Genomic DNA, 18,698 nt, shown 5'->3' on the forward strand with positions numbered 1-18,698 from the left:
GTGCCCAAATAGACACAATAGTATTATCAATCGGGCGCCAATATCTGGAAAGAGGCACAAAAACACACAGCAAATTGAGACATAACATTTCAAAAAAGCACAAAATAGGCGCAAAACAGCCATTATGCAGCAAAAGGCGCAAAAACACCAATGGAAGGAAAAGGTAAATGACCCCCATAGTATCTTCATGTGGAATTAGCAGGTTGTCAGCGGAACAAACTGATACATAGCTTCAGAAATAACAGATGTGGCTCCAGCACTCTGGTATTTAATTAAAATTATTTATTTCATATTAAATCAGGTAAAATCCAGTCACATAGAACAAAGACTAATTTGATGCTTAGTTCTGATTTAGCTATAAAGTAGAAATTGTCATCACACCAATGTTCACACTATCATTCAGCGTTCAGTCACTATCATAAGAAAGTAATTGTTAGTTCCAAATTCCTAGAATCTTCCTTGGAGTTTAGAGCCTCATTTCAGGCTGTGTGAACTGTGATGAATAGAAACCACAAAAAAACATTCTGGCTATCTTGATATGGCTCAGTATGGATTATCACCATGAATACCTTTATGGCATTGAGTGGATACAAACTACAGTCAGTGAAGAACTAGTCACAGACAATAATACATGAACTCAAATACTTACACTTATTACAGACATGACTAAATCCAGTTTACAGGTTTCTTAGCTCTCCTGTCTGAATTTTACTGATCACTATCTTTATGCTCCTACATTGCGGGTTAATAAACATCCACACTTTTTATTTTAGCTGCAATATTTGCTGAAAACTTTGGTCCAGACTTCAGGAGCGGCGAAGGCTTTTTTTCTGTCTTTGCTATATTCTTCCCAGCAGCGACTGGAATTCTTGCAGGGGCAAACATATCAGGAGACCTGGAGGTACAGTTTTTTAAATTTGGATCAAAACCTGGCACAAAACATCAATAACCAGGGACAGAACAGTTAGTGCTCCTTCAGATGGGAGTGTCCACTGTGCATCCACAAAAAATGTGGTCCATGTCCTGTCCATATTGTATCTGCATCCTTTTTTTTTTTTACGTCCGCCAAAAAAAACTGATGGGTTTCTAATCCACTTTTTGCCTTGCCCAGTTGGCCTAGCAACATTTGGGAAAAAAAACTTATGTTATCCGTGTGCCATCCGTTTTTTTTATATTGACTTCTATGGAGGTCGCTGTCCGCATTTGAGAAACAAATGGTGCATGCTGCAATTTATACTGTCTGGACATCCATAAAAGAAATAATGGATGTGTGAACAGACCCATAAGAATCAATTAGTCAGTGTGCCATTCGCAAAAAAAAAAAAAAAAAAAAAAAAAAGAAAGGCCCCTCTGAATGAGCCGTTATACACATAACACCAAGCTTCTTAACGCGGGTTCTCCATAAGTAGGCGGATGTATGTACACTTATCCTGTACTTTTGATTATTGGCTTCATTACGGTTTCACAATTCATGACATTTTGGTTTACTGCCAATTTCTGTTAAAAGCAATTAACAAACCACTATTGCTAATTAAAAGCAAATTTGTTTTAAAATGCCAGTTATATGAATACAACCCGTTCTTATTTCATACTAAGGCAGGGAGATTTCTATATTTTCCAGTTATTTTACCACCACATTAAATACTCATATTTCCCATGAAATAACAATTCTGGATATATATACTGTAATTTTTATTTGTCAGGATCCACAAGATGCTATTCCAAAGGGAACCATGCTGGCCATCTTTATCACAACTATTGCATATTTAGGAGTAGCTATTTGTGCAGGTGAGTAACAATATCCATCTACTATATCCATCTTTTACTGTTTTGCTGCAAAATTAATCAGTAATAGGAATTTAATTGCAATAGTAAAAAATTGAGTTACACATATGAAATTGCGCTCGTCGCAGTCCAGTAGAGATGATTGGAGCAGCAACATATCTATGCAACATGCTGCTCCATTCATTTAGGTAGCAAGAGATTCCCACTCCGATGTTCTGTACTTGTCCCTATGGTCAACACCCCCCCTTCCAGCACAAGCCATTAAACGGAAGTCATTGTGGGTGATCCTGCGAAAGAGATCTGGAAATGATACACTGCTGACATATCACTATACAGTAAAAAAAAACAATACAAAAGATAAAAATAAAAACATCTGATCAGATTCTTGGAAGCCAAATTTAATACGTAAGCTTTAGAAACAAACAGAGTATGATATGCATTTCTGATCACATGAACTATACATTTTGTATATGGATGGGGGGGTTGGAGCACATGCAAAATGTCTTTACTGTATTGGTTCTAAATTGTGTGATGTAAGAATATTTATAGCGACATAATGAAACTATAATCCACTCTTGTAAGTATTTACTATAAAGAGAACCAGAATAAGTAAGTCGAAATACAAGAAAAAACTCATCCCTTTTTCTTTAACATTCTACCTGCTTTCCTATTGAGAACCAAATCATGTCACCCTGGACATGACTGAATTCCAGAAGATTCAGGCCCCACATAAATCATGTATATTTCAGCCCATTCTCCCTCACACATGCCTGCTAGATTCCCCCTTATACCTTCTATAGTCATTAAAAAGTCAGCCAGGTATTGCAACTCCCCCCCTTAAGCCACCTCCACACCATGTGGGCCAGTTGGGGCGCAGGTTTAGCTAGGCTGGGGGGAACATCTTCATAACTTCCCCCCCTGATAATGTCCAAAAACAATACCTCGTCCTCCCTGCACTGCAGCCAAAATCTGAGTGATGTTCCTGAATTTCAATAAATGGAAGTAAACTCGCTCGTACTTCATGTGGTAATACCTGAAAACAAAGAACTGGTCTCCATAATCTACAACATTTTTGATTATCCTGCTTCTCATTTTCCTTTGTTTTTTTTATGAATAGAAATAACATAACATTTGCATTTGGAAAACAATAAACCTGTGTTTGTTTTACTCTACAGCCGCCTCAGTAGTACGTGATGCCACTGGAAGCATCAATGATACAATCACTTCTGCCATAAACTGCAATGGATCTGCCGCCTGCAGCCTTGGTTATGATTTCTCCATATGTGAATATCAGAAATGTAACTATGGGCTGATGAATAACTTTCAAGTGAGTATTGATCATTGGCTTTTGAAACGGCATCGCACATTGTATTAGGCATAAAACATAATGGTGCATTTTATAGCCTATTTTCGTTATTGCCAATAACTTTCTATTTAGCTTTTCAACGGTCAATATAATTCATAATGGCAAAACAGTATCCATTAATTCCTTCAGGAACCAATCTTCATTCTAGAATTAACTTCTTCCTCACCATAAAAGTAACATCTTGAATAAGATAAGGATACATGAACCACTTCTACATATATATGGCACTTCTGTTACGTTTATTTAAGTTTAAAGGGACCCTGCCACCAGGAATGTGATTTTTAGCTGGCGTCAAGTTCCAATAGTCTATGCTGTGCTGATTTTAAAAATACCTATGCCAGCATTCTGAATCATTTCAATAGTTTATAATAGTTAAAAGAGAAGCTGTCACCAGGGACCTCATTTCCCTGAAGACAGGTCACAAAAGCCCATTACAGTTGCATTGTAAATATGCCTTTCTGCCTTTGTATTTGTACTAGAATATAATTGTATATAACTGTATATATGTAATATAACTTACTTTGCAACCTGAGAGAATCCTCTGTGTAGTCCTAGGGGTTGGGAATGCATTTCAAAAAACAACATGTGACTTGTCTGTGCTGCAGACTACTCAGCCCTCACCTTTGTGATACTGTACAGCTCCTCCCTCCTGCTCCTTCATAGAGCTCACAGCCTGGTGAGATGACATCAGTAGGGGAGCTGTACAGGAGCACAACAGTGGGGGCTGAGAGCTGAGGAGTGAGCAGCACAGACAAGTTTTTTGAAATGCATCTAAACCAAAGACCAACCCCTGGGACTACACAGAGGATTAAGTCAGGGTACAATGTAAGTTATGACACACAATTATATTGTATTGCAAATTCTTAGGGAAGGCAGAATGGCATATTTGCAATGCAACTGTAATGAGCTTTTGCAACCTGTTTTTAGTGAAAATGAGATACTTGGTGACAGGTTCCCTTTAATTGACATTACCTGGATCCCTGCCAGCAGCATGTGGAAAGTCCCCAGGGAAGAAGCACTTGCAGGCTGTGTCAGTCTCCTCCCTCCACAATCATGAAGCTGCCTCAACCCCCCCCCCCCCTATTTTCTGTCATGTGCATTGAGCTGGCAGGAGAGGGAGGGGATGTTGTGGAGTAGTGGAAGAAAGCATTTGGGGAAACAGGCACACACAGGCTGCAGCACCTCCCCCCCCCCCGGGACTTACCACATGCGCTGCGGGCAGGGAGCCAGGTAATGTAAATTAAACTATTATAAGCTATTGAAATAATACAGAATGCTGACAAAAGCATTTTTAAAATCAGCATAGCATTGGCCACTGGAACCTGTCACCATCTAAAAAGGTTCACTTTAAAGTCATTTTAGAGGCTTAAATTATCAATAGCATATCCATGAGACAGGATCTAACCATACTATGGATAGTTCAGAAATATTTTTAGCATATGGAAATAGTCTTTGATGTTTAAACAAAACTTGAATGAATCATTAGTACAAGTGATGAGAATAGTACAAGGAGGAGAAAACTGCTAAAAAATGTAGAATACAAATCATAAATTAAATGTCATGTAAACACACTGTAATGGCTGAAGGAGCCGTTGTATGAACATTTGTCCTTGAAGTGATGAAAGATGATCCGCGGTGCAATGCTAAAATCACCATGTACATACAATGGGGCAGATTTACTTACCCGGTCCATTCGCGATCCAGCGGCGCGTTCTCTGCGCTAGATTCGGGTCCGGCCGGGATTTATTAAGGTAGTTCCTCCGCCGTCCACCAGGTGGCGCTGCTGCGCTGAAAAGCATCGGAACGCACTGGAGTTCACCGGCTCGGGCTGAGTGAAGGTAAGTGCAAGCTCCGCGACAGATTTTTTGTTTTAAATGCAGCGGTTTTTCCGAATCTGTCGGGTTTTCGTTCGGCCATGCCCCCCGATTTCCGTCGTTTGCATGCCAGCGCCGATGCGCCACAATCCGATCGCGTGCGCCAAAATCCTGGGGCAATTCAGGGGAAATCGGCGCAAATCGGAAATATTCGGGTAACACGTTGAGAAAACGCGAATCGGGCCCTTAGTAAATGACCCCCATTGTAATTGACTACAGAAGGTTCTGCCTGAACATTTGCCCCCAATCATGGCCCTGGCTTTACATGATCAGTGATTCAAGGATAAAGAGCTGATTTGCCATTGATGACATCATTGATGTTAGTTTGCTTTATGTAGACAAAGCTGTAAGATTGCCATTCAAGTACATGAAGCCTTTAAGGTAACACAATCTTATTCTGATTTCATACAGCCGTTTACTTTTTCAGATCCTATATGATCACAAGATATCACTGTATGACCCATTGGACTCTGTATGCACGGGGTATTGATTCTAGAGTAGAATAGCTCGGGACATTAGGAAGACCAATAATTGAAACACCCAAGTGAATATACTGTAGGCCGTGGTAGTGCAAGAGCTACCAATGTAATTATCATTAGAAAAGAGAAGAAAGATGTGAAATGTAATTGTTCAGTGACCTTTTCGGGTAGAGTTATTATGTTCAGTGTTTCAGATTCTCTTCTTTTTAGCTTGTCTCAGGATGGTCACAATATCACACACAGCTTGATTGTTGCCTTTGATGTTTTTCTAGGTGATGAGTATGGTATCAGGATTTGGCCCCTTGATCATTGCTGGGATTTTCTCAGCCACCTTGTCCTCGGCCCTGGCCTCACTTGTCAGTGCACCTAAAGTGTTTCAGGTACAGGAGATATGCTGTTTTATCACTTTCTATATGTTTTATACTGTATTTTTACTAGAGAAAATATTGTCAATGTAATCTCATGAAGCCTAAGAATATATAACACTATTCAACTGTTCATTTCTGTTTCTGAGCATTCAAGCGGATGTTCCAAACAAGCAGACAATGCGAGGCCTAAGCCTCATACACACAAGCAGTGGATTTGTCAAAGGGTGATATGTTGATTGAACAGAAAGCATGTGGATAAATTAATTTCTATGGACCCATACACACAGCTGATTCCATTAACCTTTGTTCGTAAACAATAGGTGCTGCAAATAATGTCTATTTCTACATATAGACAGATAGTGCCTAAATAAGTGAGTTCTGCATAAAACAGTGAAACAGTGTGGCATATTTACTAAAAGCAGTCTGTACTATGTGCAGTTTCCCTGTCTATAGTGCAGAGGGCGCCAGATTCATGATTTGTGGCGCATGTTCTGCATGAATCTTGGACTCCCAGCTCTGCTCTGACAGAGCGCACCAACTGTTTTTGGAGCACCTTTAACATAGAGGGTGGACACACTTCTGTCGGACACTGCATGATAAATGTGGCGCAAGGTCTGACTGAGCACCCTAATGCCCATTTCAGTGCAGAAATTTGTGTTACATCAAGTATAGTGCAGCCATGACACAAAAGGGTCGTATGCGACACATATGTGGTGCAGACATTTCTTAGATACCTGTGTTTGCACATGAAAGAAGGTGCAAAGTCCGACAGAAAACTGGAGCAAGGTCCCAAGTATTCCAGGGTACAGTATTTTTTGGACTATAAGGCGTACCGGATTATAAGGCGCACCATCAATAAATGCCTGCTAAAACGTCTAGGTTCATATATAAGGCGCACCTGATTATATGGCACATCTGATTATAAGGATGAATGACCAGCAGGTGGCAGACCTGTGCACAGTTCAAGGCAGCTGTTGTCTGTAAGTGCGGTTCATCTATACGGCGCACTGGACTATAAGGCGCACCTTTGATTTATGAAAAAAATCAAAGGATTTTTTTTGTGCACCTTATAGTCCGAAAAATACGGTATATACAGCTGGTGATATACTACAAACCCTCACATAATTGGCTGATCATTGCTTCGTTTTTAGCTTTTGGTCTTGAGTAGAATAAAAACTACAGTAAATAACTACGTTACAATTTTATCACTGATTCATTTATTTACTTGCAAAAAAAAATGTGATTTCTTTAGTGCAAATAGTAATAGCTAACTGCGACCTTTCACAAACCAGATATAATATATAATAAATGTATGTCTCTGCTGGGAGACATAAGGGAAAGTACAACTGGAGGTCAGCGCTGGAATGGATTTCATTTACTCTATAGGATTTGTACATTATTATTTCATTTCACGCAGTCATTAAAGACAATCTGTCGGCCTGTAATTAGCATCTGCACCAATGCAAGAATGAACTAGCTCCCCATGTAGACACAGAACATTGTGACCTCCATGCCCAGGGAAGGAGTGTTCAGGTGATGGGTTAATAGCAGGTAATATTAGTTCTGAAGCCTGAGAGAGCCACTTGTAGTACAATCAACACCACTAAGGTCCTTTCAAATTACACAAGATGTTAACAATTTTACACTGCGTCCTCAAAAGGTTCAGTCTCAATGATTATCTGGTTAAATATTATATGGTTGTACCCATAAAGTTTAATGCAACCTATGATGGCAGCTTTTTTGTAATCATTGCAGGACAGTGAATCATCTCAGTGATGAAGGGTCATATAGTGGACTAGGACATTTTTATTGCGATGAAATAAGTTAAGTGTCCGTGTATTGATTTCCCTACAGGCTCTCTGCAAGGATAACATTTACAAAGCACTTCACTTTTTCGCTAAAGGACACGGGAAGAACAACGAGCCAATCAGAGGATACATTCTTACATTTATCATCGCAGTGGCCTTTATCCTGATTGGTTAGTGAATTCCATATTTAATGTAATCCTAAATAGTAATTTGTTGGACACATGGTTAAAGATTCCTTCATCCATTGCCTGTCTAAAGGCCTGTAGTAAAACTGTAAGATTTTTGCATACTATATCTGATATACTGATATTTCGGACTATAAGACTTACTTTTTAGCTAGAGATCCTGCACTGCCGGACCCTCCTGACTGCTGTCCTGATGCACTGCTCTCTCTCACTCCCAGTCTCCTGACACAAACCTGTGTAGGACCTTTAGGTCTGGAGAAGGCTGGGATGAGGAGCTAGAGGATGTGCAACATCCCCCACCGGAGCCTAGCCTTTTCTTGGGGCTTGGAGGCAGCCGGGGCCCAGAATACCGTGGCAGGCAGTTGCGGCCTAGGCACGCTAGTGTCACGGTGCTTGGTATGGGGGACCGGAGGGCTGTCCCACAGCCTGGTACTGGTTCTCCCTGGGGCAACCCTTAGAGTCTGTAGTATGTGTCCCTGGAAGATAGATGGGGCGACCTTGATGGTGATACAGCTGTAACAGGGACCAAAGGCAATATTGTGCATAAAAGTAATTTACAGTTCTTTATTCGAACCAACAGCAGCAACAGGCCAAACAATTCTGTACAAGTGTAGGTTACTGGAGTGATCTTGGAGAGGGAACCTCAGGAGTTGGATCACCAGCCTGGATGCAGGTGCAGGCTTGGATGTAGCTGTGTCCAATGCTGGAAGCTGCAACTTTGTCCTGGTAGTTCTATGTGAGCTCAATAGATGTGTGAGGCACACGCTGTCTCTGTCACTCAGTGTGTAGTTGATATGCTGAGGCCTAGGAGACCTGTAGCAAGAGCTTGTGGTCTGAGGTGGTGCTTCTCAGTCAGAAGCTGGATCCCAAGAGAGAGGTCTGCTCACTTGCAGAGCTGGGCCCAAAGAGCTCCTCATGTGGTGAGAGCTGTGCCTAAGAGAGCTAACTCCTCCCCTGACTAAGGGTTTAGTTAAGCCCTGGTCAGGTGATCTCCTTCTCCAATCACTCCAGTTACAATAGTGGAACATCATTGGATGACAACATTAAAAAACATTAACCTTTGCCTATCCAGGCAGTATCTACCGCTGCCAGGAGTTTTTGCAGGAGAAGTGGAGGCTGGTTATACAGGAGGGATGAGGAGCTGGAGGAGGCTGTGAAGTAGAAGTGGAGGCTGGTTATACAGAGGAGGTGAAGAGCTGGAGGAGGCTGTGCAGGAGAAGTGGAGGCTGGTTATACAGAGGGATGCGGAGCTGAAGGAGGCTGTGCAAGAGAAGTGGAGGCTGGTTATACAGCGGAGATGAAGAGCTGGAGGAGGCTGTGCAGGAGAAGTGGAGGCTGGTTATACAGAGGGATGAGGAGCTGAAGGAGGCTGTGCAGGAGAAGTGGAGGCTGGTTATACAGAGGGGATGAGGAGCTGGAGGAGGCTGTGCAGGAGAAGTGGAGGCTGGTTATACAGAGGGGATGAGGAGCTGGAGGAGGCTGTGCAGGAGAAGTGGAGGCTGGTTATACAGAGGGGATGAGGAGCTGGAAGAGGCTGTGCAGAAGAAGTGGAGGCTGGTTCTACAGAGGGGATAAGGAGCTGGAGGAGGCTGTGCAGGAGAAGTGGAGGCTGGTTATACAGAGGGGATGAGGAGCTGGAGGAGGCTGTGCAGGAGAAGTGGAGGCTGGTTATACAGAGGGGATGAGGAGCTGGAAGAGGCTGTGCAGGAGAAGTGGAGGCTGGTTATACAGAGGGGATGAGGAGCTGGAGGAGGCTGTGCAGAAGAAGTGGAGGCTGGTTATACAGAGGAGCTGGAGGAGGCTGTGCAGGAGAAGTGGAGGCTGGTTATACAGAGGGGATGAGGAGCTGGAGGAGGCTGTGCAGGAGAAGTGGAGGCTGGTTATACAGAGGAGCTGGAGGAGGCTGTGCAGGAGAAGTGGAGGCTGGTTATACAGAGGAGCTGGAGGAGGCTGTGAAGGAGAAGTGGAGGCTGGTTATACAGAGGAGCTGGAGGAGGCTGTGCAGAAGAAGTGGAGGCTGGTTATACAGAGGAGCTGGAGGAGGCTGTGCAGAAGAAGTGGAGGCTGGTTATACAGAGGAGCTGGAGGAGGCTGTGCAGGAGAAGTGGAGGATGGTTATACAGAGGGGATGAGGAACTGGAAGAGGCTGTACAGGAGAAGATGAGGCTGGTTATACAGAGGTGATGAGGAACTGGAAGAGGCTGTACAGGAGAAGTTCAGCCTCCCTGACGGTGTTCCTATGGTCTCTTAGATTTTTGGAGGATGTACAGTGATGTATAATTCCACTGTTCTCCCAGTAGGTAGTGATGGTATTTTCTGCCCATATGATGCTGTGAAAAGGGATTGTGAGATTGATAACAGACAACATAGAGATAGAGAAATGTAATAGTGTCTCTGTGATGGTGTCAGTAGACAAGAGGTTACACTGCAGACAAGTGAATGTCTTTCACATGCTGCATTTATTATATGTATATTGCAGTCAGGTAACGGGTACCATAACTGTTGCTTCAAATGTTGTTATTAGAATGGTATTTGTAATCCTTAGGCCTCATGCACACGTCCATGTGCTTTTGCTGGGAGCCAGTAGCACAAACAGTGTCTAACTCACTTTGACTTCTCTTGGGCACGTTCAGGGTATGGTTCATGCACCGTGGGACACTATGCATCACTGTGGGCATGGCGACTGCCCGCACTGCAAAAGATTTAGCAGGTTTTATTCCTGCTGTGTTTCCAATCCCAGGCAGTCACTTCCTATGGACATCGGCAGGGTGAGCTGTTTGTGAGGACTTATTATATGTGATCCTTAAAGGGTCGTCCACTTTCAGCTAATTATTAATGTTGTTTGTATAATAAAAAGTTATACAATTTTCCGATATACTTTCTGTTTCAATGCCCCACTGTTTTCCAAGTCTCTGCTTCCTTCCATTCTATAGGAATCTTCATTGTTTACTTCCTGTGGATAAACAATGGTCCCTGCTCATGTGATATCACACAGGTGCAAGGCTTGTTATATCCGTGGTCATGTGGTGTCACAGGTGCAAGGCTTGTTATATCCGTGGTCATGTGGTGTCACAAGTGCAAGGCTTGTTATATCTGTGGTCATGTGGTGTCACACAGGTGCATGGCTCGTTATATCCCTGGTCATGTGATGTCACACAGGTGCACAGCTCTTTATATCAGTGGTCATGTGGTGTTACACAGACGCACGGCTCATAATAGCACAAAACTCTAATAACTTTCTGTGATATTATGAGCCGTGCAGCTGTGTGACATCACATAACCATGGATGGTTTTTAATCCACAGAAAGTAAACAATGAAGCTTTCTGTTGAGTGACAGCAAGCAGAGATCTAGAAAACAGTGAGGAATTGATATAGAAAGTATACTAGAAATTTGCAGAACTTTTCATTGCACATACATGCGTGGCAAGGGATAAATAAAGTGAATAGGACAAATTTAAATATTGTTAAACTGGATTGTTAAAAAGTAAAGAAAGAAAGAAAGATAACCATTTCCTTTGCTTCATACAGCTGAGCTTAATACGATTGCACCGATCATCTCCAACTTCTTCTTGGCATCTTATGCGCTGATCAACTTCTCCTGTTTCCATGCCTCATATGCAAAATCACCAGGTCAGTATAATAAATACACTAAAGTCACTTGTTTTGGTATCTTGTTTCGGCAGTTGGGACAAATCTGTACCCTCCAAGAAAACGTCAAGGGGTTTCTTAAATTTTAATCCCCTAGTGAAGTTTATACAATACAGATCATTTTTACCCCTTACTTTACAATCTTAGGCTACATTCACACTGCCGTTGCCCGCCCGTACCGTACCGTAGCGGGCAACGGCAGTGTACGGGGAGAGGAGGAGGAGGTGAGCGCAGCTCACCCCCGCCCCTCTCCATAGCAACCTATAGCGCACGGCCCCGTATTACGGGAAAAGATAGGACATGTCCTATCTTTTTCCCGGGTACGGAACGGTACGGTGCCGCACGTGTGCTGCACCGTACCGCTCCCGTAGGGTGCCGTGCGCTCATAGGAGTGTATGGGGGACGTATATCGGCCGTATATACGTCGGCCGTATATACGTCCCCCATACGTTCGTGTGAATGTAGCCTTACTCAGTTTTTTATATGTGTTAGCTACTATCACATTGTGACATTGTGATGGTCATTGTAAAATTCCAGAGTGTGGGTGGGGACTCTCTAAGCAGACACATTATTATTCCTCTAGTACACACATGCCACTATTCTAGTGGCAGTCTTTCCCTGGAATGCCTATGGTTGGCCCCCTACTCTAGAGCCTTTTATGGCGTTGATGTTATAAGGATATATACATACAATATTGTTTGATATCTATTGCCTCTTTTTGGGCCTAGAAATGTAGCCCCAGCTAGCTATAGGGGATAGAAAAATCACACCATTGATTCTCTCTCCTGTCTGTGCTAATATTGACATGGTTTTCAATATATAGATGCCTTAGAAGGTTTACAACACGCCCTAAGCTAAAAGTGCTTTTATGTATATTCTTTTCTACTGCAAGCGGTTTGCACATTCCCTTCAGTGCATAGTCAGACAGAAAACTGGCGCAAACACTTTAATAAATGTTGTACAATATTTTACATAACAATCATTTATGACAGAACAATAGGAGTAATTCAGGACTCTATCTGAGAAGCCAGCGTTGCCTTACCCCTTTGTTCTTCAAGTGATTTTAGAATACGCGGAGACAAGATTGTCAATATCCTTCTTCCAGACCATATCTTTAAAACACACATTTCTGCATCTCGGTGCTGCTACATTGATTATGCATTAAGACTATGACACAATATTAACTACACCAGTAATACTTACATGATATTTAATGGCAATATTGGCAAGGAACAGACAGCTTGGAAAGAGAGGGAATTAAAAATGACATTATTCAGCAAAGTCTACCAGACTTTATAAAAGCCAAGACTCCACAGTAAGCACAAAAAGTATTAAAATATCCACCTATGTTACTATTGTAGGTTTTGGGCTACTAGTCCAGGAATGCGCAATAGAGGACCTTGAGGGGTTGTCTAAGGCAGTGATTTTCAACCTGTGTGCCGCGGCACACTAGTGTGCCGCGACACAAGGTTGAGTGTGCCGCGGGGAAAGTACCCCGAACTAAGCTGCCCCTGTGTCGAGATGCCGCCGCGCCCCTGTATTTCTGCGCCCATACTTACCTCCAAGCCCCGCGTCGGTGATCCGCTCACCTTCTGTAGCTCCTGCACCGCGCGCCTCTGGTAACGTGACTGACGTGACCTGACGTCAGGTCGCGTAAGTCACGTGACCAGAGGCGCGCTGTGCAGGAGCTACAGAAGGTGAGCGGATCGCCATTAGGAGTGAAGGTACGTGGAAGAAGACATCAAGGGTAAGTATATAGTATATATATTATTATTTGTATAAGGAAGGCAGCTAGGGTCTTTTTTTATTAGTAAAGGTAGGCTGGGGCTTTTTATTTGTTAAGGGGGGCCTCTAGGGGCTTTTAATTAGTAAAGGGGGGGCCTCTAGGGCCTTTTAATTAGTAAAGGGGGGCCTCTAGGGCCTTTTAATTAGTAAAAGGGGGCATCTAGGGGCTCTTAATTAGTAAAGGGAGGCCTCTAGGGGCTCTTAATTAGTAAAGGGAGGCCTCTAGGGGCTTTTAATTAGTAAAGGGAGGCCGCTAGGGGCTCTTAACTAGTAAAGGGAGGCCGCTAGAGGTTTTTATTAGTAAAGGGAGGCCGCTAGGGGTTTTTATTAGTAAAGGGGGGCCTCTAGGGGGTTTTATTAGTAAAGGGGGGCCTCTAGGGGTTTTTATTAGTAAAGGGGGGCCTCTAGGGGCTCTTAATTAGTAAAGGGAGGCCTCTAGGGGTTTTTATTAGTAAAGGGGGGCCTCTAGGGGCTCTTAATTAGTAAAGGGAGGCCGCTAGGGGCTCTTAATTAGTAAAGGGAGGCCGCTAGGGGCTCTTAATTAGTAAAGGGAGGCCGCTAGAGGTTTTTATTAGTAAAGGGAGGCCTCTAGGGGCTCTTAATTAGTAAAGGGAGGCCTCTAGGGGCTCTTAATTAGTAAAGGGAGGCCTCTAGGGGTTTTTATTAGTAAAGGGAGGCCGCTAGGAGCTCTTAATTAGTAAAGGGAGGCCGCTAGGGGCTCTTAATTAGTAAAGGGAGGCCACTAGGGGCTCTTTATTAGTAAAGGGAGGCCTCTAGGGGTTTTTATTAGTAAAGGGAGGCCTCTAGGGGTTTTAATTAGTAAAGGGAGGCCGCTAGGAGCTCTTAATTAGTAAAGGGAGGCCGCTAGGGGCTCTTAATTAGTAAAGGGAGTCCTCTAGGGGTTTTTATTAGTAAAGGGAGGCCTCTAGGGGTTTTTATTAGTAAAGGGGGGCCTCTAGGGGCTCTTAATTAGTAAAGGGAGGCCGCTAGGGGCTCTTAATTAGTAAAGGGAGGCCGCTAGGGGCTCTTAATTAGTAAAGGGAGGCCGCTAGAGGTTTTTATTAGTAAAGGGAGGCCTCTAGGGGCTCTTAATTAGTAAAGGGAGGCCTCTAGGGGCTCTTAATTAGTAAAGGGAGGCCTCTAGGGGTTTTTATTAGTAAAGGGGGGCCTCTAGGGCTTTTAATTAGTAAAGGGAGGCCGCTAGGAGCCCTTAATTAGTAAAGGGAGGCCGCTAGGGGCTCTTAATTAGTAAAGGGAGGCCTCTAGGGGTTTTTATTAGTAAAGGGAGGCCGCTAGGGGTTTTTATTAGTAAAGGGAGGCCGCTAGGGGCTCTTAATTAGTAAAGGGAGGCTTCTAGGGGTTTTTATTAGTAAAGGGAGGCCGCTAGGGGTTTTTATTAGTAAAGGGAGGCCTTTTATGACTGTTTTAGTGTCATTTTGTGCTATTTTGGTTGTTGGTGCGCCCCAGGATTTTCTAAGTATAAAAAGTGTGCCGCGGCTCAAAAAAGGTTGAAAATCACTGGTCTAAGGTTCAAGGTTGTGTCTTGTATTGAGCCGCTTTAAAGTGGATTTTTTTGAGATGCAATACCACGCATGGCCTTTAGATAAAAGTGTCCCTTATTCTGAAACCAGCTATAAGGCTGTCTAAGAAATACAGTAAAGTAGTGTATAGCGTGTATGTAGAATTTTACAAATAGAAAACAAAGGGGTACATTTAATAAGGGCATTGCGCCAGTTTTCGGATGGACTTTGCATGCTCTTTTAGGTTCAATCTGCCTGCATAGGTGTATAAGAAGTGTCTGCACCACATTTCTGTCGCACACAACCATTTTGTGGCTCAGCTGCACTATACAACACAAATGAAGGGGCATTTTGGTGCCCAGTCGGAATGTGCGGCAGATTTATCATGCAAAGTATGTTGTACATCCTATGTTAAATGTGCCACAACAAAAAAGTTGGTGCACTCTGTCGGGCAGTGCAGGGAGCACCGAATTCATGAAGAATGTGCACCAGAAATCCTGAATCTGGAGCCCCCTGCACTATACACTGGCATACTACTGCATTTAGTGCAATTTGCACTACTCTTAGTAAATGTACCCCAAATTCTTTAACTTGATATAAAATGAATTCTGTCATTCTATTACTCTTACTTCTGAAACCAAATGCAGTATAATAATGTATGTGGAAATGACTGTTAATTGCCACACTGTAATAGAACATATCGAAAAATCTCGCTGTTTTAACATTTTTTTCTTTTACAAATACCTTGTTTATCTTGTCTAAATAGGATGGAGACCTGCTTTCAAATATTACAATATGTGGGTGTCCCTGTTTGGAGCAATGCTCTGCTGTGGTGTAATGTTTGTCATCAACTGGTGGGCTGCTGTCATCACATATGGGATAGAATTTTTCCTGTACATCTACGTGACATACAAGAAGCCAGGTATGACAAATTGTATAATAAATTAAGCAAACTAATTAATGAATTGATATAAAGTATATATGTAAACAAAAACACTACGTGGGAGAGAGCTGGCGTATGATAGCAGCCATACCATCCTTTGTCACCCAGATACATCAAGAATATTCGGCCCGCTCCAATACCCCGTGCCCGCCCCATCCCCGGCTGCCACATCCCTCTACACCCCCTCCACACCCACATGGCGTGGAGGTGGCGTATATTTGCTATTTCTAATGCAAATTCTTGCACTGCACGATAATTTGTGATTATTTCACAGAAAACTACCATAGAATCAGTGATAAATATCCCCTTAAATGTGGTTTGATAGGACTCTACACACAGTCACAAGATTCACCAATGGTATCTTTTAGAATCTTTTTAGTTTTTAACTTTAAATATTGTTGTTCAAATTTGGGTTCTACACAAAGGTAAGGAGTGAGTCACAGACAATTGCCAGATATAGACAGAGACTGCATAGAGAAAAACTGCTATAAATATATAATATCCAGAAAAAGTGTTATACCTCTTGTTAAAACAGTGAACTATTGATTGATTTAAAATGAGGAGTCTCACCATTAGTAGTTTGTCTGCGTAGTCTGAACAAGATTCTCACCTATTAGTCATGGCAAAAATAAGCCATGAAGAACAAGTTTTCTTGAGTTGGAATCTGTACCAGTGACAGGAATGAAATACGTGAACTCAGATAAAGAGTTATACACCAAGATCAAGATCTAGTTTTTCTGTTTATCAGAATACAATTCAACTTTAACTGTGCTCCTAATAAATAAGATTATGCGCTGTCACAGTATTTTTGATGATGTTCACAAGAAGTACCTGAACTCCTTCTTTGCGATGACTTGTTTGCTGGAGATCTAAGTCCTGTGTCCTCCTAGGTACGATAAGGTCCTTCTGCTTGGTGCCGGTATAGCCCCATGCCGGTGGATATTTCTGGACACTGAGAACAAGCAGAAGGACCTTATCGTACCTAGGAGGACACAAGACTTATATCTCCAGCAAACAAGTCATCGCAAAGAAGGAGTTCAAGTACTTCTTGTGAACATCATCAAAAATACTGTGACAGCGCATAATTTTATTTATTAGGAGCACGGTTAAAGTTGAATTTTATGACATTGTTGCACATTTGTTGTACCTAAGTAGGGAGGTACGTTTTAAACAGCAGCACCTAGAATTAAATACAGGAAGAACCAGGGCCAGTGGGTTTATTACATTCTGTTTATCAGACTGTCATTTCAAATAGTTGTCAAATTAATGTTCCTATCACATATCTAAATCTTGACTGTGAACTCTTATTTTAACACTACAAGTATATAGTAATATAAACAACATAAATCTGTGTTCATTGTTCAGAAATTACTAAACTTTCCAACCACATAGAGTAAAATGTAAAATAATTGTTTTCTGAACAGAAGTCAACTGGGGATCCTCAACCCAGGCTCTACAATACACAAAAGCCTTGATCAGTGCCTTGGACTTAAACATTGTTGATGAGCATGTGAAAAACTTCAGGTATAGTATTCCCTGGTATCAAATACCATTGTATACATCGTCTAAAAACTATGTACCACATCTAACCTACTTTGCATATAGTATATTTGGAAAAAAAAGCATATTTTTGTGTCAAAAGCTCCTACTAAAAATCTCCATGGTAACAGACTACAAAGAAACATTGGCCCACATTTATCGAAAGTAGTGCACTGTAGTAACTTACTAATTCTCGGAGTGCGCCAGATTATTGAATTCTGGCTCACAGTCTTCATTAATCTGGTGCTGCGCGGGTAGTGTGCACCAACTTTTTTTTTGGTGCACCTTTAACATAAAGCATACAGCACAATTCTGCCTAGTCAAAGTAATAAATGTGGCGTGTGACTCAGACCCAGAACACCCCTTTAGTGCAGAATTGTGTTGCGCAGCGGACACAGTGCGGCCGTGACACAATACTGGTGCAAACACTTTATAAATACATGTGCAGGCAGTTTGCACGTTCTTTTTAGTGTAAAGTCAGACAGAAAACTGGTGCAAACACTATAACAAGTATGGACCATTGTGTAGTCTAAAACTCATTCATCTCATCCCTGGCCCTTGCTTATTATAACCTACCGAATGAATGCAAGTAAGAAAGTGAGACAAGAGTCATAACCAGAGCGACCTATGAGTTTATATAGGATTTTCTTCATTTTTATCCTGGAACAATATAAAGAAAAGAATAATTATAATCCTAGATTTTGCAGTTTATTATTGTAGATACAGTATAGTCATTTAACCCCTTAGCGCTCTGCGCCGTAGCTGTACTGCGCTGAGTCCCGCGAATAGCGCTCAGCGCAGTACAGCTACTGCGCAGAGACGATGCCGGTTCAGCGCTGTATAGCAGCCGAACCGGCATCGTTAGCCGCGGGATTTCAACGGTAATCTACCGTTGACATCCCCGGCTAACACCCGCGGTCGGAGTGGGCTCCGATCGCGGGTGTTTAACCCGTTAAATGCCGCGGTCAACGCGACCGCGGCATTTAACTTGCCTTCTGGGGGTCTTTACATCACAATCGGCCCCCCCGCACCGTTTTCGGGGGGGCCGATTGCTGTTTTGGCACCTCTGGGGTCCGATCGGGACCCCAGAGAAGCCTGGAGGGTTTACCTTTAAGATGGCGTCTGTGACGTCATCTTAAAGGCAAAGTGTCAGCCTATGCATCTGCATAGGCTGGCACTGATAATACCCTGCAATACATTAGTATTGCAGAGTATTATCAAGAACAAGCAATCAGATGATTGCTTGTTCATATCCCATGGTGGATCATGTAAAAAAATGTAAAAAAAAATGTTTTTCAATAAAAAATTACTTTAGAAATCACTAAAAATGCCCATAAGCCCCAAAACATATAAAGAGACATATAACACTCAAAAAAGTCTAAATCATAACACAAACC

At 42.4% G+C, this 18,698-nt stretch overlaps 1 protein-coding gene across 2 annotated transcripts in view; it reads left to right on the plus strand.

Moving 5' to 3' along the window:
- The window catches only part of SLC12A1 (solute carrier family 12 member 1), a 92,750-nt gene that overhangs the window by 33,222 nt on the left and 40,830 nt on the right, over nt 1–18,698 (plus strand). For both annotated transcript variants that reach the window (XM_072148243.1, XM_072148244.1), the window contains exons 9-16: nt 774–901; nt 1,704–1,788; nt 2,961–3,112; nt 5,777–5,884; nt 7,727–7,850; nt 11,395–11,496; nt 15,586–15,741; nt 17,187–17,286. In XM_072148243.1, coding sequence (XP_072004344.1) covers nt 774–901; nt 1,704–1,788; nt 2,961–3,112; nt 5,777–5,884; nt 7,727–7,850; nt 11,395–11,496; nt 15,586–15,741; nt 17,187–17,286 — 955 coding nt within the window. The remainder of the gene's footprint in view (nt 1–773; nt 902–1,703; nt 1,789–2,960; nt 3,113–5,776; nt 5,885–7,726; nt 7,851–11,394; nt 11,497–15,585; nt 15,742–17,186; nt 17,287–18,698) is intronic.

This window comes from Engystomops pustulosus, chromosome 4, assembly GCF_040894005.1.
Source record: "Engystomops pustulosus chromosome 4, aEngPut4.maternal, whole genome shotgun sequence".
NCBI classification, from domain to species: Eukaryota; Metazoa; Chordata; class Amphibia; order Anura; family Leptodactylidae; genus Engystomops; species Engystomops pustulosus.